General features: G+C 41.5%; 1 protein-coding gene across 1 annotated transcript in view; it reads left to right on the top strand.

Annotated features, from left to right (window-relative positions):
• The first annotated feature begins 354 nt into the window (after window positions 1-354).
• The window catches only part of cacna1aa (calcium channel, voltage-dependent, P/Q type, alpha 1A subunit, a), an 82,299-nt gene continuing 63,323 nt past the window's right edge, over window positions 355-19,330 (top strand). Inside the window, exon 1 of the mRNA XM_073493878.1 lies at window positions 355-692. Coding sequence (XP_073349979.1) covers window positions 355-692 — 338 coding nt within the window. The remainder of the gene's footprint in view (window positions 693-19,330) is intronic.

Raw genomic sequence — 19,330 nt, 5'->3', positions numbered from 1 at the left:
GCGAAGCCTGCTTTACACGGACATCAGAACCGACTGAGACTGAGACACCCCACAGCACTACCTTACAGTGTAACCAGTCAGCCAACCGACCACACATTTAATTTCCTCACACCCACAATTGGCCGTTGGCAGAGACGCACAGAGAAGAGACGGTACATGGGCGTCCTCGTCTGCTGAAACCAGCAGAGAACTGCTCGCCGGCTGCAGGTGCTCAGCAAAAGCTCACAAGACAACCCGTTGTGCATATGAGACGTTCTGATCCAGATGGGATGTAATGTTGTGTGGATGCACAGCTGAGCATTGGTCTCCTTCTCCGCTGCTGCTTCGTGAAGATTGGCTTTCGGTGTCCAGAGAATGGCGCGGTTCGGAGATGAGGTGCCGGCCAGGTACGGCGGGGGGCCCGGCGGAGGGGGCCCGGGCGGCCGCGGTGGTAGCAGGCAAGGAGGACCCCACGGACACGGACACGGTCACGGCCACGGGCATGGACACGGCCACGGGCATGGCCACGGTCCACCTGGAGGGCCCGGGGCCCAGAGAATGTACAAGCAGTCTATGGCGCAGAGAGCCCGGACTATGGCTCTCTATAACCCCATCCCCGTGCGCCAGAACTGCTTCACTGTCAACCGCTCGCTGTTCATTTTCAGTGAGGATAACTTCGTCAGAAAATACGCCAAAAAGATCACCGAATGGCCATATCCTTTACCTGGCAATGTGCAGTGAGTAAAAGGTGCTGCTGTAGGCCTGGCCCGAGGATCAGGTAGGCCTAATGTGCACTCATATGTCCGCCTGAATGTTTCCATGAGTTAAAGCCCCCATGACAAAGGTGTAACCAGCGGATCCATCAGCAGGCCCATGTGAGGTAGGCTACGGGGGTGACAGAAAATGCTGGACATGTAATTTATAGTTAATTAAGAGGAGGGGGCACGAGCCAGCGCCCCCCTTTTTATGAGACTGTTGATCACCATCAGTCACATTTGTTAGTCATTTCATGTCACAGTCGCGTGGGACTTGCTTGATATACGATTCCTGTGTAAGGTGTGTGTGTTGGTGTGTGTTGGTGGTGGTAGTGGTTGAGGGGGGTGTCTAGGGGGCGCTGCTGGTTGCTGATGTCAGCATGTGCAGTAGAGGCCTCGCTAGAGAAACAGAAGAGAGAGATGGAGAGGAGGAGAGGGGGAGGGGAGGGAAGGTGGGGGAGACCAAGAGAAAGATGAAAATAAGCAGCTACAATTTGTGTGTGTGTGTGTGTGTGTGTGTGTGTCCTTGCAGTGATGCACACACAGGAGCTCATATCAGCCCGATGCAGGTGTCTTTCTAGATATGGTGTGTGTGTGTGTGTGTGTGTGTGTGTGTGTGTGTGTGTGTGTGTGTGTGTGTGAGAGAGAGAGAGAGAGAGCAGGTATGTAACTGAGAGTATAGTAGGCTATTAACTTGTGCATTGACAGTATTTAATTTTTCCCCATTTTGAGCCTGCTGTTAATCACACAAGATGCAGGTGTCACTGAATGAATGTGCCACCATTTCAAGCTGTGTGTGTGTGTGTGTGTGTGTGTGCACCACAACCACTAAAGTGTGACAGCGTTTAATTTCCCTGCATTTCCATCTTTCATCAAAACCAGCACATATTGCGCCATTCCAGGGGAGAAATGGCGAGCGGTTGGAGTATTTCCCATTTCGCAGGATTTGCACACGTCTGTGTGAATGCATGCAGATGTGGAAGTAAGTTTCTGTGCGGGTGTTAATGACAAGAGGGGAAATTGGAGTAATGATTGTATTGATCCATGCTGATGCTTGAGCCGTGACATAACTACACACACTAATTGGGCTGCTCCAGTGAAATGCAGGAGCTACTTATAGTGCTTCTGAATCATGTCTATTCACCATCTCAATGACAGACATGTTTGTTAGTGAGAGAGACGTGTGTGTGCTTGTGTGTGTGTGTGTGTGTGTGTGTGTGTGTGTGTGTGTGTGTGTGTGCAGGAAATCTGATGTTGTATGTTGACAGATTTGATTCCCGAAACGCGATTTTAACGCATTTCGCAATTTGCCAAATGTGAATGCATTTTGATATCTCTACACTCTCTCATGAAGCAGTGCATTTATCCAGACTGAAAAGTCATCCGTACAACATTTTCTAAAGGTGGATTCCTCACTTTTGAACTGAATGTTTTGGAACTTGGGTGTCATTTGTTCCTTGCTTGGGTGTCAACCTCACATAAAAAGTGTCCATTCTGATAAAAATGCAGACGCCTTGAGTTTACATTCTGATAGGAAAAGAAATGTAAAACCAAGCCCTACTGTCCTCTTAACAAAATGGAGATATAATGAGAAAATGCACTGGTACCTGCGGTTTTCCTTGTACTTGCCTTAGAAAAAAATACTGTTTAAACTGGCTAAAGAGAGACCTTTTTCAGTTAAAGTTCACCAAATGACTTTCCTTTTAAATGCAATTTGCATTAGACTTATTTATATTTTTTTATACAGAAGACATTGTGACATGTCACAGTAGGAAAAGCACACAATTCCACTTAGCTGCTTCAGGGTCTTGATAATGTGCATGCTGGCTCATTGTCACACTGATGGCTCACTGGGACACACGAATAACACGGAGCCACCCTTAGTGTTATTAGTAACACCTGTTCTTTTCCCCGATATGAAAAGTAGTCTGCTGTGAAAAAAGGCCGATGCCTCGTTGCACAAACTGTCATATAGCTGGTCCCAGAGCGCTTTAAACATATTTAAATAAAGTACATTATGCATTTTTTGTCCTCATTACACATGATATATTTTATTTTCTTCTTTTTTGTTCCATCAGTATTTTTGGCAGCGTGGCGAATGTCAAGGCAAGGAAGCCCAAAGAATAAGGTGGGGCTACGACATGAGGTTGAAGTAATCTTTAGATAGCTTTAGGTGTCCAACTTTATTAGTTAAAGGGTAACTCCGCCAATTTTAGAAATTAAAGCATGTTTACAGGTCTACATATTTGAAAAAGTAGCACAAAGCCTTTGTTGGCTCCAGAGGAAGCTGCATGTAATCTGAAAAAATGGCTCCAGTGATGTCACTCAGTGGCTATGTTGCAATGTGGGTAATGTGTCTAATCTATCTATCTATCTATCTATCTATCTATCTATCTATCTATCTATCTATCTATCTATCTATCTATCTATCTATCTATCTATCTATCTATCTATCACTGATATTTGCATCATCTATCTGATGCACAGTCCCACACTAGTGTAAAGGTGTTCGATACAATAACGCAAACACAAGTATAATCTTATGTGATCCAACACAATAGCGCTGCAATAACTCCCACCTTTGTGAAGTTTACAATGTTCAATACTTTGTTGAGGCTGTGTCAGGGTGTTGATTCAATTTATTGGTAATTTCTGTGCTTTGTGGTTTTGGTGTTTATTGGATTGTAATCTATTGTCAGGTGTACTTACAACATTTTTACCCCTCTCCCCAGGGAGTACATTCACGGTATACTGTCAGTGCTCTGTATTACTTGGTTTATTGTGGGCAACCTTGAGTAAGTTTGAGGTGGAGGTGATATTATTGTGTGGCTTAATGTGGGGAAAACTAACCAAGCTGAGGCTGTAAGAAGGAACAAAATGGATTTCATAATGAAATGCTATTTTGAGATTTTTATAACCTCCTTCGATCGATGTCTCAAAGACAAAACCCACTGCATCTCCAGCAACTCTTTAAAGCAAATGTCTCATTAAAGGGGCACTGTGTAGTTCTGGAGAAGAATTCAAACTCAGAATTTTTATATTCATGATAAAAATGAGGTAAAAATACAAACTCAGAAATATTTTATTCATAACTGAATAAACAAGCTCTTCTCACAGAACACTGTTTGAAGCTAGAAAGGTGGCAGGGTCCGCCAAATATAAACAAAGTAAAACAGTATGAAATTGTGTTGTCCTTTAAGGTCAGTTTGTTTATTCAGTTTATTCAGTCATGAAAACAAATTTATTTAGTTTGTTTAGGCATAGAAAATAAGTCAACAAAGACCTTTCTCTTCTGATTAAAATGTGTTCCCCAAAACTACATAGTGCACCTTTAATAATAAGATATTTAACCACCCATTTATTGGTAAGGATTTAGTTATTTTGGCCTGAATCATGTTCAACTGTCTGTTGAATGGATTTGGTCTGACTAAATGACCTAAAGCTTGAGTCCCCTGAGGAAGTCCTCACTCTGCAAGAGGTTATGTAGAGACAGTATCAATCATAAGGTCATCTCAGGTAACTCCAGACGTCACTGCACCACTGTGTGTCAGGATGTTCAGTGTCTCATCAGTTCGATCCAAACAAAACAAAACTGAACAAAACTGAAATATGCAACCCAATCACCAGAATAAATGTTTCTGCCAAACACGGATAGCTTATGTTGAAACTTAACATTTCTTTAGGTTCAATTGTCAATTTTATCTTGTGACAGTGATGTGCGTAAGGTCTGGTTAGGACTAGGAACAAAAACCTCCTGTCTAGAGTTAGGAAAAAATAATGTTTTGGCATAAAATACTCCTTTTTGTCGCCACAGACATGACTGGAGATGTCCAGAGGGTTCGTCAGACACAAACACGGACATTAATTGTCTCAAACTTAAATATTGACTGGTGTCACGCTTACAAATGTTGAAACACAGTCTGGAATTGCAGCCACTGGCTAGGCAGCCTTCTCATCTGTAAACTCCACCTCCTTCCCCTGAACTCACAGATATGATAGGTCATAAACATGTGATGTGAACATGATATGGCTCGAAATGTCAATATGGTATGTAGGCTTACGACACGTATAAATGTGAGCGTATCAGTGGTTTGCAGAAACTGGTCCAAATGAATGATAGAAATTTGGTATTGGAGTGACTGTCCATTGCACTGTGTTAAAGTAGTTTATATCATACAGTACAAGACTGCCAGCGAGTAACCCTCAGAGTGGCACCCAGCAATTTCCACGAGGATATCCTCACTGACGGTGAGCCTGAATGGGGAGAGCGGCCATTTGGGTTTAAAAAAAGAGGTCATTTTACCTCTGTCGTGTAATGTTTTGTAGATATGTGATATGTGGATTTGGATCTCCATTCTTTTTCCATGCTCCGACTCTTTCTCAACACACTAGCAATCCCCCCTATAGAATCACCTTTATTTATTCGGGGAGGGTTCACTGACAGCATGTCAGGAATGCCCTGATCACATTCACGCAGTTACATTCACACCTGGAAACTGCCCAGTACAACTACAGTCTGATCTGCTGCTCCACTGGAGCTTGCTCTAGGCCCCTACCTCACTGCCTCAGATAAATCCTGCCGGTCTGAGGGATTGAACCCGCAACCCTCTGGCCACAAACTTGCTTCTCTTTACAACTGCGGCCACTGTATCTGTACTGTATGATCATAAATTAAATTAATAGAAATTCCTGCTTTATAGTTTATAACATGTTGGAAAACATGAATATCGGGCTCATACTGGCAAATGCTGAACATTAAGGAAGTCAAACCAAGATGATTTTCTTATCTAACACTTGTCCTTCATTGAATGTTTCATGGTCAGTATTAAAGTAAATCTGATTCACAGTTCTTCAAAATATAGAGCAAATGTAACTGATTCATTCGAACCTGCAGCATAAGCGTTACGTAATCCATGTTGATTTGCCGGATTTAATCAACTGATGTTTCCCTGAATGGAGACTGAAACACCTTTTTGATTCACCAGATGTATGAGTCTCAGTGGATTCACTATTCAGCAGAATTATGACCCGCAGCTTTATTTAGTTGTGAACTGACTCTGGACCCATGGGAGCACCATATAAATAACTATTCTCTCACATCCACATTTAGATAGAGCAGACAGATATTTGGTTGTTTAATTAGAATTAGCATTACAGAGTTCAGGCCTGCTACTGCGCCGTTTTCTTTTTTGAAACAAGTGGTAGACAAATAGCGCCTCGTTAAATACAATTATTATCCGTATTTATCTTTCCAACTGAGTTTGGTAAACAGTAACGTTTAGACATAGTGTCAAGATACAAACAAAACTAGAATTTCATTTTTGTTAAGAATGAATACTTCCACTGGTACTTCAACACAATTTATTACATTTACAGAAATATACAATTAAAACGTCTTTTTAAATTTTGACAGTTTTCTTTCCATACTATTGACAAATAAACTTTGATAATCATGATGCATTTTCATCAATTCAGTAATCTTCAGTGGCAAGTAGATCATTTTTAAAGCATTACAAAGCATACAACCTACACAGAATGATGGTTTATAATCATATAAGAAGAAGTCTTCCACTTCCACCTTTGTGAACCGTAGACTGGGCAATTCCAACACCCTTATCCCTTGAAATATATTGTTTGAAGAACTGTAATATGTTAGAATTCACCACAGTACATAAACACTGTATGATAACTGTCAGTTTTAATATCACTGTATACCTTGAAACGTTTATATCGCTGCAACCCTAACAGCACAGGCCATGTATTATAGTTCATAACATAAAAAGTGATTGTGCTGTCGTCCTTGTAATGTGCTCATAACTAACACATCATGTTACATGTTGGGGGAAAGTTGAAACTAAAAGGGTCATCCTATAGGACCTTAGAAATGAAACCCCCACCAGCAGTCCAGCTGACCTTTCACCCTAAATGCCCATTTGACCTTGTCGAATGCATATCAGGTGTCATACACTGGAGTTAGTGTAAACCATGTAACCCTGCGATGTATTAAGTGTCAGCTTCGTCCATGATGTGCACCTCTGCAGGACACTAATTTTAGCACCCACGAGAATCTACATAAACACAAACAAACACATGCACACAATCACGACACACACACACCATATGGTGTTGGCTGCGTCATCAGCGTACGCCTAAGTGTGTTTTCCCCCACTGTTGTAAATGGAGAGGTATTCGATATTTGTTCTAGCTATCTATAGCAACAATGAGCTCAATATGAAATATAATACAAGGAATGTGTTTTATAAATTAACCACCCTTTTATAATGATCGGATGTGAAAGGTGTTACAAAATGTTCTGAGCATTCAATCAGTTAGTTTGTGCATATACTGTGCGTGCAGTAGGTTTTGTGTTGTTAGCGTTGTGTGTGCTCAGGAGTAGTTGTGGCCTAATCTCCTACTTTGACTTCTGATTGAATATGATCCAGAATCAATGAGATATCAAATGACCATTCAAGACTAGAGGGTTCAATCTCTTCTTCGCTCAGTTGCTTCACTGAGCGGTCACCCTCCCTCGTGTATGTGGACAGGATGTTTGTGGATGAAATTAAAACAAACTTGCCTCCAGATCGTAGAATTGTTTTTTGCAAATGTGCCAGAGCTTCAACGATCAGTCGATTAATCAGTTTGCTCAGCCCTAAAATTTGCCATTGCCTTAACCACATACCCATGCTATCATCAAACCAAAGAGTGGTAACTGTGTTGTACCAATGGTTGCAGACGAGTGCAGGTTGGTTTGATGTTGGATGTGTTACTTTGTGGTTGTGTCATCAGATTGTTTTGGGGAGTACAATGACATATTGTCAGATCTTTGTGTGTGTGTGTGTGTCTGTAGGATTTTTTTTAGGAATCGACTGACTTGGCTTTTTCAGGGCCGATACTACACAGATTATTAGCAATCAAGGAGACGATAACCAAAATTGGAACCCATATAAATAAATGCTTAGTGTCAACATTACTCAATAAGAAATTACTCAAGGAAAATGTTATACTTTTTACTCTACAACATTTATTTTGAAGCTTTAGTTGCTCATTAGTTCAGATTCAGATTTGTGACATGTAAGCAATCAGATTTTTGTGGGCGGGATATTGAGTGAGACCAGAGCGTGGTGAGTACAGACAGAGGCCGCTGCATCAGAGCGCATTTTTAAATGAATGCATTTCATCTGCAATCAGGCAAAAAACAAAACAAAAAACATGCTGAATACTGCATGCCATAAGCACTCAGGCTGGTACTCTCCCTTTGTTAGTGTGCCTGACCAGGCTACCATGGAGAATAGTCATGTTTCACCGCCTTTGCAACATATAACAGGGTACAATACGTATAAGTGATTAGGAGGGACAGTCAGGGAGAAAGTGAAACACTCCCAGGAACAGAGAGAGGGAGAGATAGAGATAGAGAGAGAGGGAGAGAGAGGGACCTGGGTGTTTTTGGGTGGATGTGGAGAGTCAGTGATCTACGTTCACTGCAGAATCTAAATTATTTATTGGCCTTTCTCCAGCTTGCAACTGTCAGCTGATAACTACACAGACTTTACATCAGCTCAGTGTGTGTGTGCGTGTGTGGACAGGATTTGTGTGTTTTAATGTGCTTATTCATTTGTTTACAAGTCTTTCACGGTCATTTCTATGCTGCCTTTCTGCAGTACACACTCCACTTCTATGGCATTTCTCTGTCTCTCCTCAATCTGGTCACATCCACGAATCTTGATCTTTTGCATCAGGGCAGCCTAAAAATAACAGGAGCTGCTTGAAAAGAGTTCTCTCAACCCTCTTTCCCCTTGTGGTCTCCAGTCTGACGTTGAGATGTTTTGTTTTGTTAAGGAAGTTTACAGCATTATCATGGAGCATCTATATATATGTGTGTGTGTGTGTGTGTGTGTGTGTGTGTGTGTGTGTGTGTGTGTGTGTGTGCGTGTGTGTAGTCATTTACATTACTGTCTGTGTTGCCGCAATGCTAACAGAGGGGGAAAATGAGTAAGCGTCAAAACCTTTTTTTTCTTTTTTTAAAAGATGTCTTTATGGGGTTAAATGCAGTATAATAAAAGGTAGCTGTGTGTGTTTGTGTGCTCATGTGCTTTGTGGGATAACATGAACTTTTCTAGCGTGGAGGACGAAAGGAAAGTGAAGAGTGAGAGTGATGAGGTAAAAAGCTGCATCTGCCCTGCCTCTGATATGCAGCTGGACGAGAGATACAGAACAGAGAGATGGACTATTGAATGACAGAGAAAGCGGAGAAAGGAGGGGGGAGTCAGTAAGGCAGAGACATTATAGAGGGTGAGAGACTAATGAGAAACAATGGAGAGAGAAGGAGAGAGAGAGAGAATCAAACTGCCCGTCTGCATATAAATCATTTAACACAAAGCGGTGGAGAGACAAACACTGCCAACTACACTGCAGCCGGATTAGCCGACTAGTCGATTAAATGTTGCTACCCTCATAGCTACCCTCAACCTGATCCCATACCACATAACTTCTTATTTAGAAACGTCACCGTACTACTTCCCAGCAGCATCCTGTACACCAGCGTGCAAGTTAACAGATTTTTTTCCGCACAAGTGGCCAACGTCCATAAACAGCAAATGAATTGTGTAACTTCAAGAACATCCATAACTAGAGCCCAGCTGATATATATCGGTTAGCCGTTATTGGCCTCTCACAGATATATCAGTGCTGGCGTTCATGTTGTCTGATGTGTGCTAACATGAAGCACATTTTTTAGAGATCATAATGCAGAAAAAGATGTTTGGGATAAATTATAATTATTAAATTCCCTGTAAGTTCAGTAAGTTTTGTTGTGCTGATGCAATTTTAGACCATAAAGTTTATTGTTAAATAGCCTGTCTCTGTTTGATATCTTTGTCAGAAGTGCTTGATAACCACATTTGAGGGATCATCGGCTTATATATCGATATCAGCCTTTTTTTCTTCCCGATATTGGTATTGGCATCAGCGCCAAGTCAAGTACCGGTTGGGCTCAATCCCTAACATAGCATCCATACAGGGATAGTAGTATACAGCTAAACGGTATCAGAACATCTCTTGCTTAATCGTCAGTGATATTAGTCATTAGCAACATCCCTTACACTTAGACAAAAACATACAATAATTCCTTAGAGACTTACCTAACCATAACAGCCACATCCCTAACCCTGAATCAGAGCCCTGATCTCAACCAAGTCTTCACTGTAAAATGTGATGGTTCACCATGTGAAGGCTAGTTTCTTGTTTAAAAATAGGAGGCGACCTCCCAAAATTTGACTTTACAGATTTGTCTTACACCACCCCACCCCACCCAAACACAAACACACTGTTTTATTTTTTCCCTTGTCCTTTTTTCTCCCCTGCCCTTTCCCTCCCCTCCCTCTCTCTTTTTCACTCCCCCTCTGATTGATAGGAAGTGAAGTTTTGTCGTCTCCTCTCACGTTTCACTACCTGTACTTTTTCTCTTTCACTCAAATCCTATCCATCACTCTCTTTCTTTTCTCTTCCTCACTCTCTCTCCTCCCCGCCACTGCTGCTCTGCTCGCTCTCCTCCGCCGCGTCTTGTCCTCTAATTGGCCGCTTTCGCCTTTTGTGATGCAAATTCAAAGCGTTTGTTTGAAGTTGTGGGGATATTTTGCAGAACATCCTGACAGCTGCAAGTCTTGTTTAGTTTGCTCATAATTGTTGGCAATAAGAAGTGAATGGGGAGTGTGTTTGTCTGCATATGTGCTATGATTCCTGCTCAGTGCGTGTGTGTGTGTGTGTGTGTGTATGTGTGCGTGTGTGTGCACCCTCTGGGCTCAATCTGCCTACCTCATACCTTTGACTGTCTGGTAATAAATGTGTGAGTTGATCTGTATCCTGAGTCCCTACAGGCAAACTCGACACACACACACACACACACACACACACACACACACACACACACACACACACACACACACACACACACACACACACACACACACACATGGAACTAGAAGCAAAACCAAGCTAATAAGAAAGCCTAATCTATTTAGATTGTTTTTCTTCACACTTTCACAAATCCATTTTATTTTTCTCATTATGTGCTGTATGTGTTTTTCATCTGTCCTGTTGTCTCTAGAAAAATATTTTCAAAATAAAGGGAGTATTTAAAAGGGTTAAAAGGGAAGGACAACATCTCATCATTGTGATAATGATCATGGGCAGGAGAGCATTGTTGTTTTACCTTGTCTGGGGTGGTGTATGTGTCCACGTGAGTGTGTGTGTGTGCTGAAATATATCTGTCTGTCCTCCCACAGTGTTCTTACACAGAGGTGGAGGAACACTGAGGTCATTGGAGGTAGTTAGGAATCTACATTTCCCCTTTCTCTCTGTCTCTGTCTCTGTCCTTCTTCCTGTTTGCAGGCTGAATTTATATTTTATTATCAGCATTTCAAAATGGCACAGAAAGTAATAACAAGTGTACTGTGTTACACAATGTGAAGAGCTCCACAGATGAGCTGAATATAAGCATCTACATTTTTTTTTCTTTTTAACAAAATATTACAAGTATAATATGTTTCCTTTAAGACAAAACCCTTAGTTTATTAGTGTTGTGTCACTTCGTTTTACAAAAAAAACTGATGTTTTTATGTCTCAGGTTTTAACACATGTAAAAGTGCTGGGGAGGAATGTCTCGCCAACAACAGCAGAAAATGACAAGCTACACTTTTCCCAGATTGTACATTGATCCCCTCAAATCTGATAAATGCACCGTGCTCGCTGTTTTTTGATATACTGCAGATGGGTGCCCTTGTAACATATATGGCAATTGAGAAATGGAAGCAAAATCAATATGGAAACATGCTGCTGTGTAGCAGCTAGGGCATAAATTTCAATAGAAATATGGGTATCAATAGCTGCTGCCGCCTCTGTCACACCACATGTGCATATGTTTTACAGTTGATTTAGTCGTCTTAATCATACATATCTTAAATCATTTGGACAAGTTTATAACTGTTATATTGTGATATGTCACCATTGTTGTCTTTTCCTGGTTTTAAAATCTATGATATATTGTGTTATGTAATGTGAATTGTGATATTATTTTAAGGCCATACCACCCAGCCCCTAAAAGTACAGAAAAAGAGGCAGGCAATTGTTACGGTGCCATGAACCAATTTAGGTGTCTTTAATGGTCGATTAATATTTACAACCTATAATAAGATCTGACATGTAAGTGCTGCAACCACTGATATTTTCATTATCGATAAATATGCTGATTATTTTCACTACTAAAACTGCTGTAAGTGATATATTTGTATTAAAATAATGTTTAAATGGCTCTACACTCCAACAGTAATCACTATATATCTATCTATATAATCACTTATAGAGTGTTTGGTCAGTAACCCATGTCTCTAATGCATCCAACCTGGACAGAGAACTCTATAAAGAGGCGGTCCTAATCTTCCAGTTTGCTGCTATGTCTTATTAGCGATTACCGCTGCACATTCATGTGGTGATGTAAAGAGGGGGGGAGGGGATTGTAAGATGAAACGACGACAACGCTTACAGCAGCTTTAACTGTTTGGTCGTTCACGAAGCTGGAACCAGCAAATTTTTGACATTTTAAAAAATTGACGGAAACAATTGTTGGTTTGTCTCCATTGACTTATCGATTAATCGACTAATTGTTGCAGCTCTAGTTTACTTATGTAGATAAACATCCTGGATTTCTGAACTGTTGGAATCTGACGTAGTGCGTACTTTGATCCACGTTAACTGTACGCACTTACATGCACGTTGAATCGAAGATCATATTTATCTCTTTTGCTGTTGCCTTTGTTCCTCCCTCTCCTTTCCCTCTGCATTTCTCTCATTCTCCTTTCTCTTAGCTGTGCGTTCTGGCTCTGTTGAATTATTCAGTTTCAGTCGCAGGCTAGTTTGGAAGAGTGTGTGTGTGTGTGTGTGTGTGTGTGTGTGTTTGTGTAAAGTGTGTGTCTTTGAGAATGCGTGCGTGCTGGTGTGCATGTGTGGAGGGGTTGCAGTGACGTGGAGCAGAGCTATTTTGGGGATTCGGACTACGTGGACAGAGAGAAAAATAAAAAGAGAGAGGAGAGAGAGTTTGTGATGGATTGATTTTTTTCGTGGCCGTGTTCTTTAGTCATGTGCTGCGGCTGTTACTAGACAAACTCTGCTGGAAACCTGCACTCTACCTGCGGGGTGTGCTGGCACGCACTCACACACACAAACACACTTACATACAGTATACACACATTGGCAGTGAAAAGCTGGCACACAGTTAAATCAGCAGGTTCTTTGACGTGTACAAACGCACGTTCATACAAACACACCTGCACTGCCTCCCTGAAGATACAGCTAATGTGAAAAGAAAAAAAAAAACACAGTCACACGCTACACTGATATTCCACACACACACACCACCGTCAGCATCTTGTGCAAAGTGTCAACTCGGCTATATGTGGGTGGTGAGGGTGAGGCAGTGGCAGGGGTGAGATAGAGACTCAACATATGCCGTATGGAATAAACAGGCAGGAGAAGTGGGCGTCTGTAAGGATGATACACAGTCTGATTGATGCTAAATCAGACTGAGAGAGGCCAAGCAGGGCTAAACTGGCCTTCGGGCACTCCCATTTGTTTGGCAACGCGGTCAAACATGGTGCCAAAGTGGGATAAATGTAGAATCAGTAAATGTTTCGGAGCACTGAGAGGCATGGACGTGTTTTTGGTTCGGGTGTCATGTCAGACAGCGTTTTTCGACCACAGGTTCTGTCTTGGCTTTGGCTAAGAATCATCTGTTTGTGTTTTTGGAGGAATATTCCCAATACCCCACTGCCAAAGGAGCGTTCTTAAGATAGAATATATGTGAAAATGTCCTATAATTACTGCCAAGAACGTAAACACCACATGGAGTATTTAGGATATTTTCTCTTGGCTTAAAAATAGAATCACTCAGTAATTTCAAGACTGTTTTAGATTTTTTAGGATCACTGGCTGGAGCTTGATTTGATTTTGAAATTAAAACAATTCATAGCATTCCTATTTTACACGTGGCAATGTTGTTTAATGCGAAAAAGCAAGGCAATATTTCAATATGCAAAGAGACACTTTGACTGTGATTCGTAGGATCCCATTTAAAATACATAATGCGGGAGTAAAGTGAAGCGTTTCAACCATGTCGCTTATCTTCTATGGCTGCTGATTATCAGAATAATTAGATAGGTTTCAACCACAGTGCTTAATCCCATTCATTTTATCAAATCAGCGCTTCTGAGGGAAAAGTGACAAGCAAATGAAGTAATCATCTGAGCTGTTCGGCCAGTGCTCTGCTGCATAATGTAACAGGACAGAGAGAGAGAGGGAATGAGGCATATAAAACAGCTGACAGGGAAGTTATGAGTTTCACTTTTATAACCGTTTTCTTTTTCTTTTTGTCCTTTAAAGCAACACATAACACCAACATGCAGCACAAGCAAAGTGCATTCATACATAATTGTTTAGAGTCTGACTGATACTCCATTTTGGGGGGTGATGCTGATACCATTACTAGGGAGTAAAATAATTCAGATATTTATCTACTGGCTGATTTTCCAAATTCACATCAGCTCACTGAAACAGTAAACTTCACTGTGAATTTAATAATTACAAACAAAAAAAAGGGGAAAAAAAGGTTTCATATTGGCACATCAGACAACGTATACAGCATCGCCCATATGTCTGTGATAGGGATGTTAATGATTAATCATAAAAAGATTAAACGTCGTTAAGAATTTAACCCATTAAAAAATGTAATTATTGACAATCACACGAGTTCAAATACATCAAAAAGTATTTGTTTTATTTAAAGAACAAGTCATTTTTCATTAAAAAAAAACTGATATTGCTGCATTTTAGCCATTTAATAGCATCAATGTACTGCAGGTTGGATTTTGTTGGCCCAGTTGTCATTATTTTGTGTTATTAAGTTTAGCAATCAAGTAACTTGGCGTCAGCCTACTCTGATTTTGCGTGGATCATAGATCATGTCAGTTTTCTAATGGGAAAAAAAAGTGCTTAATGATTAATTAATGATAAACCGATTGTTAAGGAAACCGACTATTGATTAAAGAAATTGCCTAAAGCAGACTTTTACCGCATTATGTCCTGGGAAAAAAAAGATTTCATATCGGCACATATCAGACAACGTACACAAAATATATTATAACGTATATACCCACATATCTGTGATGGCCAATGACTCCTTACTTAATGTCATAAATGACAAAGTAAAGCAACAAATCCTTAAATTTAAGGAGTTGGAACCAGCAATATTTTGTCATTTTTGCTTAAAAAATTACTGAAACGATTCATCTGTTATAAAAATAGTTTGCAGTTTTCTCTCAGTTGATAGTCAATAGTTGCAGCTCCACTTGTCACTCTGAAGATAACGTTATAAAAAATGGACGATGGAAAATTTGCACTATTATTTTGCCTTTTATCCCTTCGCAAATATTCCCAGTGAATGTATCACAGTAAACAAATAAGAATAAATAAACTGAGCAGATAGTAAGTGTCAGAGGAGGCCCACACTATCATGCTTGTTTGTTTTTTTTTAATAGGGAGGCTGGCACCTTCCCAAAGGGTAGCAGCTGGTCTGGACTCCATTGGCAGACAAGTGCAGTTTAGTCAAGTGAAGTCTAGTGTTGGTCCATGTGTGCGCAGTACATGTATGAATATGTGTGCTTGAATTTGCAATATGGCAGGTTCAGGGAGGGGGTGTAGAGAGGCAGGGGCGGACATTTTGACAGGGCCGTTCTGTTGCAAACCGTGTGTCTGCTCATGCCTAAAAGCAGATTTAAAGACTCCCAACTGCGAGACATGTGTGAGATCTTAAAAATACATGCACATATGCTCATGCGGTGGCGCAGCTATGTATGAAGTGTGTCAATATATGGAAGCGTGTGAGGGCTGCAGTGTTTTATACAGTGCTGTGTGTCAGTTTCACACGTATATACACTCATACATACTGTATGTGACAGTATGATGTATCGTCTTCCGCCCACTCTCTTCCTTTTATTCCCCCCTCCCTTTACATATGTGTGTGTGTGTGTGTGTGTTCTGCCACTAACCTACTTTCGGCAGAGCATACATACACAACGCTCAGGAGAAGAAAATACCGCAATACTCTCACACCCCTCTGTCATTCTCTCGCTCTCTCCCTCACTCAGCGCTCCTATGCTCTTCGTCTCTGCCCTTCTCTCTTCCTCGCTGTTGTTTGCTTTCTTTCCTTTATTCCTCACCACTCACGCTTTTCAATCATGTCTGTGCCCACAGGACAGTTTCTTTCTTTCTTTCTTTCTTTCTTTCTTTCTTTCTTTCTTTCTTTCTTTTTCTCTTTCTCTCTCTCTCTCTCTCTCTCTCTCTCTCTCCAACTCCTTTTTTTTTTTTTCATCCCCTCTCATACTCTCGTCTCTTGCTGTCGGTGTCCTCGTGCGTTTGCTGATGCGGCATCTCATTCGCTATTGAATGGAGATGGCGTGATAGAGATAGAGGATGATTGATGGGGCGGACTCAGCGAGAGAAAGGTGGACTGAGGAGAGATGCGAGAAAGCGGAGGAGCAGGCGGGGAAAAGAGCGGAGAGGAGGAAAAATAGGGGGGAAAAAAATGAGAGTGAGATAGAGGAGGGGACGGTGATACCAGAGAGGTATGGGAGGAAAGGACGGAGAGAGGAAGGCTTAACAGCGCAGAAATATATCAGTGAGAAACAGGCCGGGGCTTTAAGAAGGTGGGATGGAAGAGGACATGAGGACTGGATGGAGCACTGATGGACAAGGTTAAGAAAAGGCCAGCAGAAGTGCGTGCATGTGTGTGTGTGTGCGTGCGTCATTTGGCTCCAGCGGTGTACTTTGGGGGCCTCGCCTGCCTTTTCTTGGCCAGACATCGCCGTCTACGACCTACTACTGTCCCCATTACAGTGTATACACACACACACACACACACACACACACACCTAGACAGATAATAAAAAGCAAGCATATGCAGAACCACTGGTAGAGTGAGAAACACAGGGGAGGCAGAAGAGAGAGAGAGAGACTGAGGACAAAGAAAACATTAGAAAGATGAAGGGCGGGAGAGCGGTGAGAGAGCATCGCATCCTCGTCTCTCTCTCTCTCTCTAACCCCCCGATTCTTCCTCTGCTTTTAACTCTGTCATATCGCTATTTATAGGCAGTGAGGAAGGAGGAAGAGGAGATTCATTATTGAGAAGTTTATGGCAGAGTGTGAGTCATTTATTCATATTCTGAATTTGGACGTAAGTGTATGTATTAGGGATGCAACCAACTCTCCAACTATCAATCTATCAATTATTTTCTAGATTGATCGATCAGTTGTTTGGTCTACGGTCAGTGTTTCCTAAAGACCAGGGTGACGTCTTCAAATCTTGTTTTGTCCACGATCCAAAATAGTCTGCTGTCACAGTAGAGACGCCTCATCAGTAGTCCCACCTTTAATTCTGTGACTTTGTGACATCACACTACGTCAGAGTCACACATTTGCATAATTTATGTCTAGCAGCTAGTTTAACATGTAAGAATTGATTCAGCACAGCTGCTCTGTTGTTGTTAGCCGTGCTGGCTCAGGCGTGTGTGAGCTGACCAATCAGAGGAGACTGGGTATTCAGGAGTGGGGGCCTTAAAGAGACAGGAGCTAAAACAGCAAACAACATTTCAGTCAGACGCTCTTTTTTTTTATTTAAATTTTTTTCTCTTTCTCTCAACCTCACACTCACAATTAGGCACACAACCTACACACTGAGTTGTTCCTCAAAGGGGAACTTTGTAGTTTTGGAGAAGAAATTCCGACTCAGAATTTGGATATTTACAATATTAATGAGGTTATAAAACAAACTCAGAAACATTTTTTGTCCATAAGTGAATAAACAAGCTGTTCTCAGAGGAAAATAAGGTCCCCAGAACACTGTTTGAAGCTAGAAAGGTGTCAGGGTCCGCCACATATAAACAAAGTAAAACAGTATGAAATTGCGTTGTCCTTTAAGGTCAGTTTGTTTATTCAGTCTATTCAGTCATGAAAACAAAAACAGTTTGGCAGAAGGTTTTTCTCCTCTTATTAGAATTTCTTCCCCAAAACTACATAGTGCACCTTTAACAGAGTTTGCTTCTTCTATAACACATTTTAGTTTAAAAAGATCTTTAAAATACATTAATAAACAGTTCAGCAATGCGAAGGCCCAGCGGACAGCCTGGCATGCAATACACTTGCGGAAACCCTGAAATAGTTGGTGATTAATTTAACAGTTGACAAGCAGTCGATTAATCGTTGCAGCTTTACGTACGTGTGTCTGCAGGGAGTGTCTTAGAAACACACATTTGTCCCTTCGTCCCTGTGTTTCTATATCAGTCTCTCTCTTTCCCTTTTTTCAACGACACCCCGCCCTCTTACAACCCAACACACACACACCCACACATGCATGTATATGTGCACACACTCACATTTATCCACACACACTCTGCTGGGGGGGCAGGGAGGCTAATTGAACGGTGCCCTGGGTGTTGTAGTAATGTGTGCCCGGTAAGAGAGGTCAAACAGATGCACGTGATCACAAACACACACACACACACACGACACATTGTGAGCTCGGACCAGGCCAGAGCAGCTCCCCCTGATTGTGACTGCAGGAAACAAACATACAGGTGCACACTAAGGTCCACACACGTACACACAGGCACACACACGCAATAGACACGCTTCACACTTGCACACATATGATGTATGTTTCCATAAATAGCCTCCTCTTCCTTTCTTCAATTTTTCCCCTCCTCCCATCTATCATGGGAATGTCTGCTCCCAATGGAAGCAAGCAAGTAGGAAAAAGGTGAAGAAGAGGAGAGAGAATAGAATAGAATAGAATAGAATAGAATAGAATAGAATAGAATAGAGAAAGACAAAAGACAAAAAACCTAAAAAACAAACGTATTCTTACATCACACTCTTCTTTTTCCCCTTACTCTCAGCTTCCTGTTCCGTCCTTTCCCTCCTCTATCACTTCCCCTCTTCCTCTCGCTCATCTCCTTCTCACATTTGCACTCTCTCAGTCATTCACTCCCTCCGCTCGCTCTCTTCTCTTCTCTTTTAAATGTAACTATTCATCTTGTGACCTTAACGAGACAGAGGGATTGATTTAAGAAGACACCACCAGAGTGTGTATGTGTTTGTGTTTGTGTTTGTGTGTGTGTGTGTGTGTGTGTGTTAGGGAGTAGACAGAGAGATTGTGACAAACACAATTAGATGTACAATGAGATACCCCCCCTTTCTTTCTCTTTCTCTCCGTCACTGAACCGGCCCTCAGACGTTATGTACATAGAGCCAAACGGTGATGTCACAATGAATCTCACTCGGTCTCCGGGCACGCTACCGCACACTAACACTTTAATGCAGCCCGTGACTGTTTGTGTGTGTGTGTTTGTTTTGTTTGTCTGTGTGGGTGGTGTGTTACCAGAACATACACTTAGCGGAGCATATTTAACCGACTCATAATGACGGCTTGTGGGTCTGTGTGTGTGAGTATGTGTGTGTGTATTTGTGTAAATAGGCGGCAAAGACGGTGAGAA

This window comes from Pagrus major, chromosome 23 (assembly GCF_040436345.1).
Source record: "Pagrus major chromosome 23, Pma_NU_1.0".
NCBI lineage: Eukaryota > Metazoa > Chordata > Actinopteri > Spariformes > Sparidae > Pagrus > Pagrus major.
Note: the sequence above shows the minus strand (reverse complement) of the source record. Positions and strands in the feature narration are given on the sequence as shown.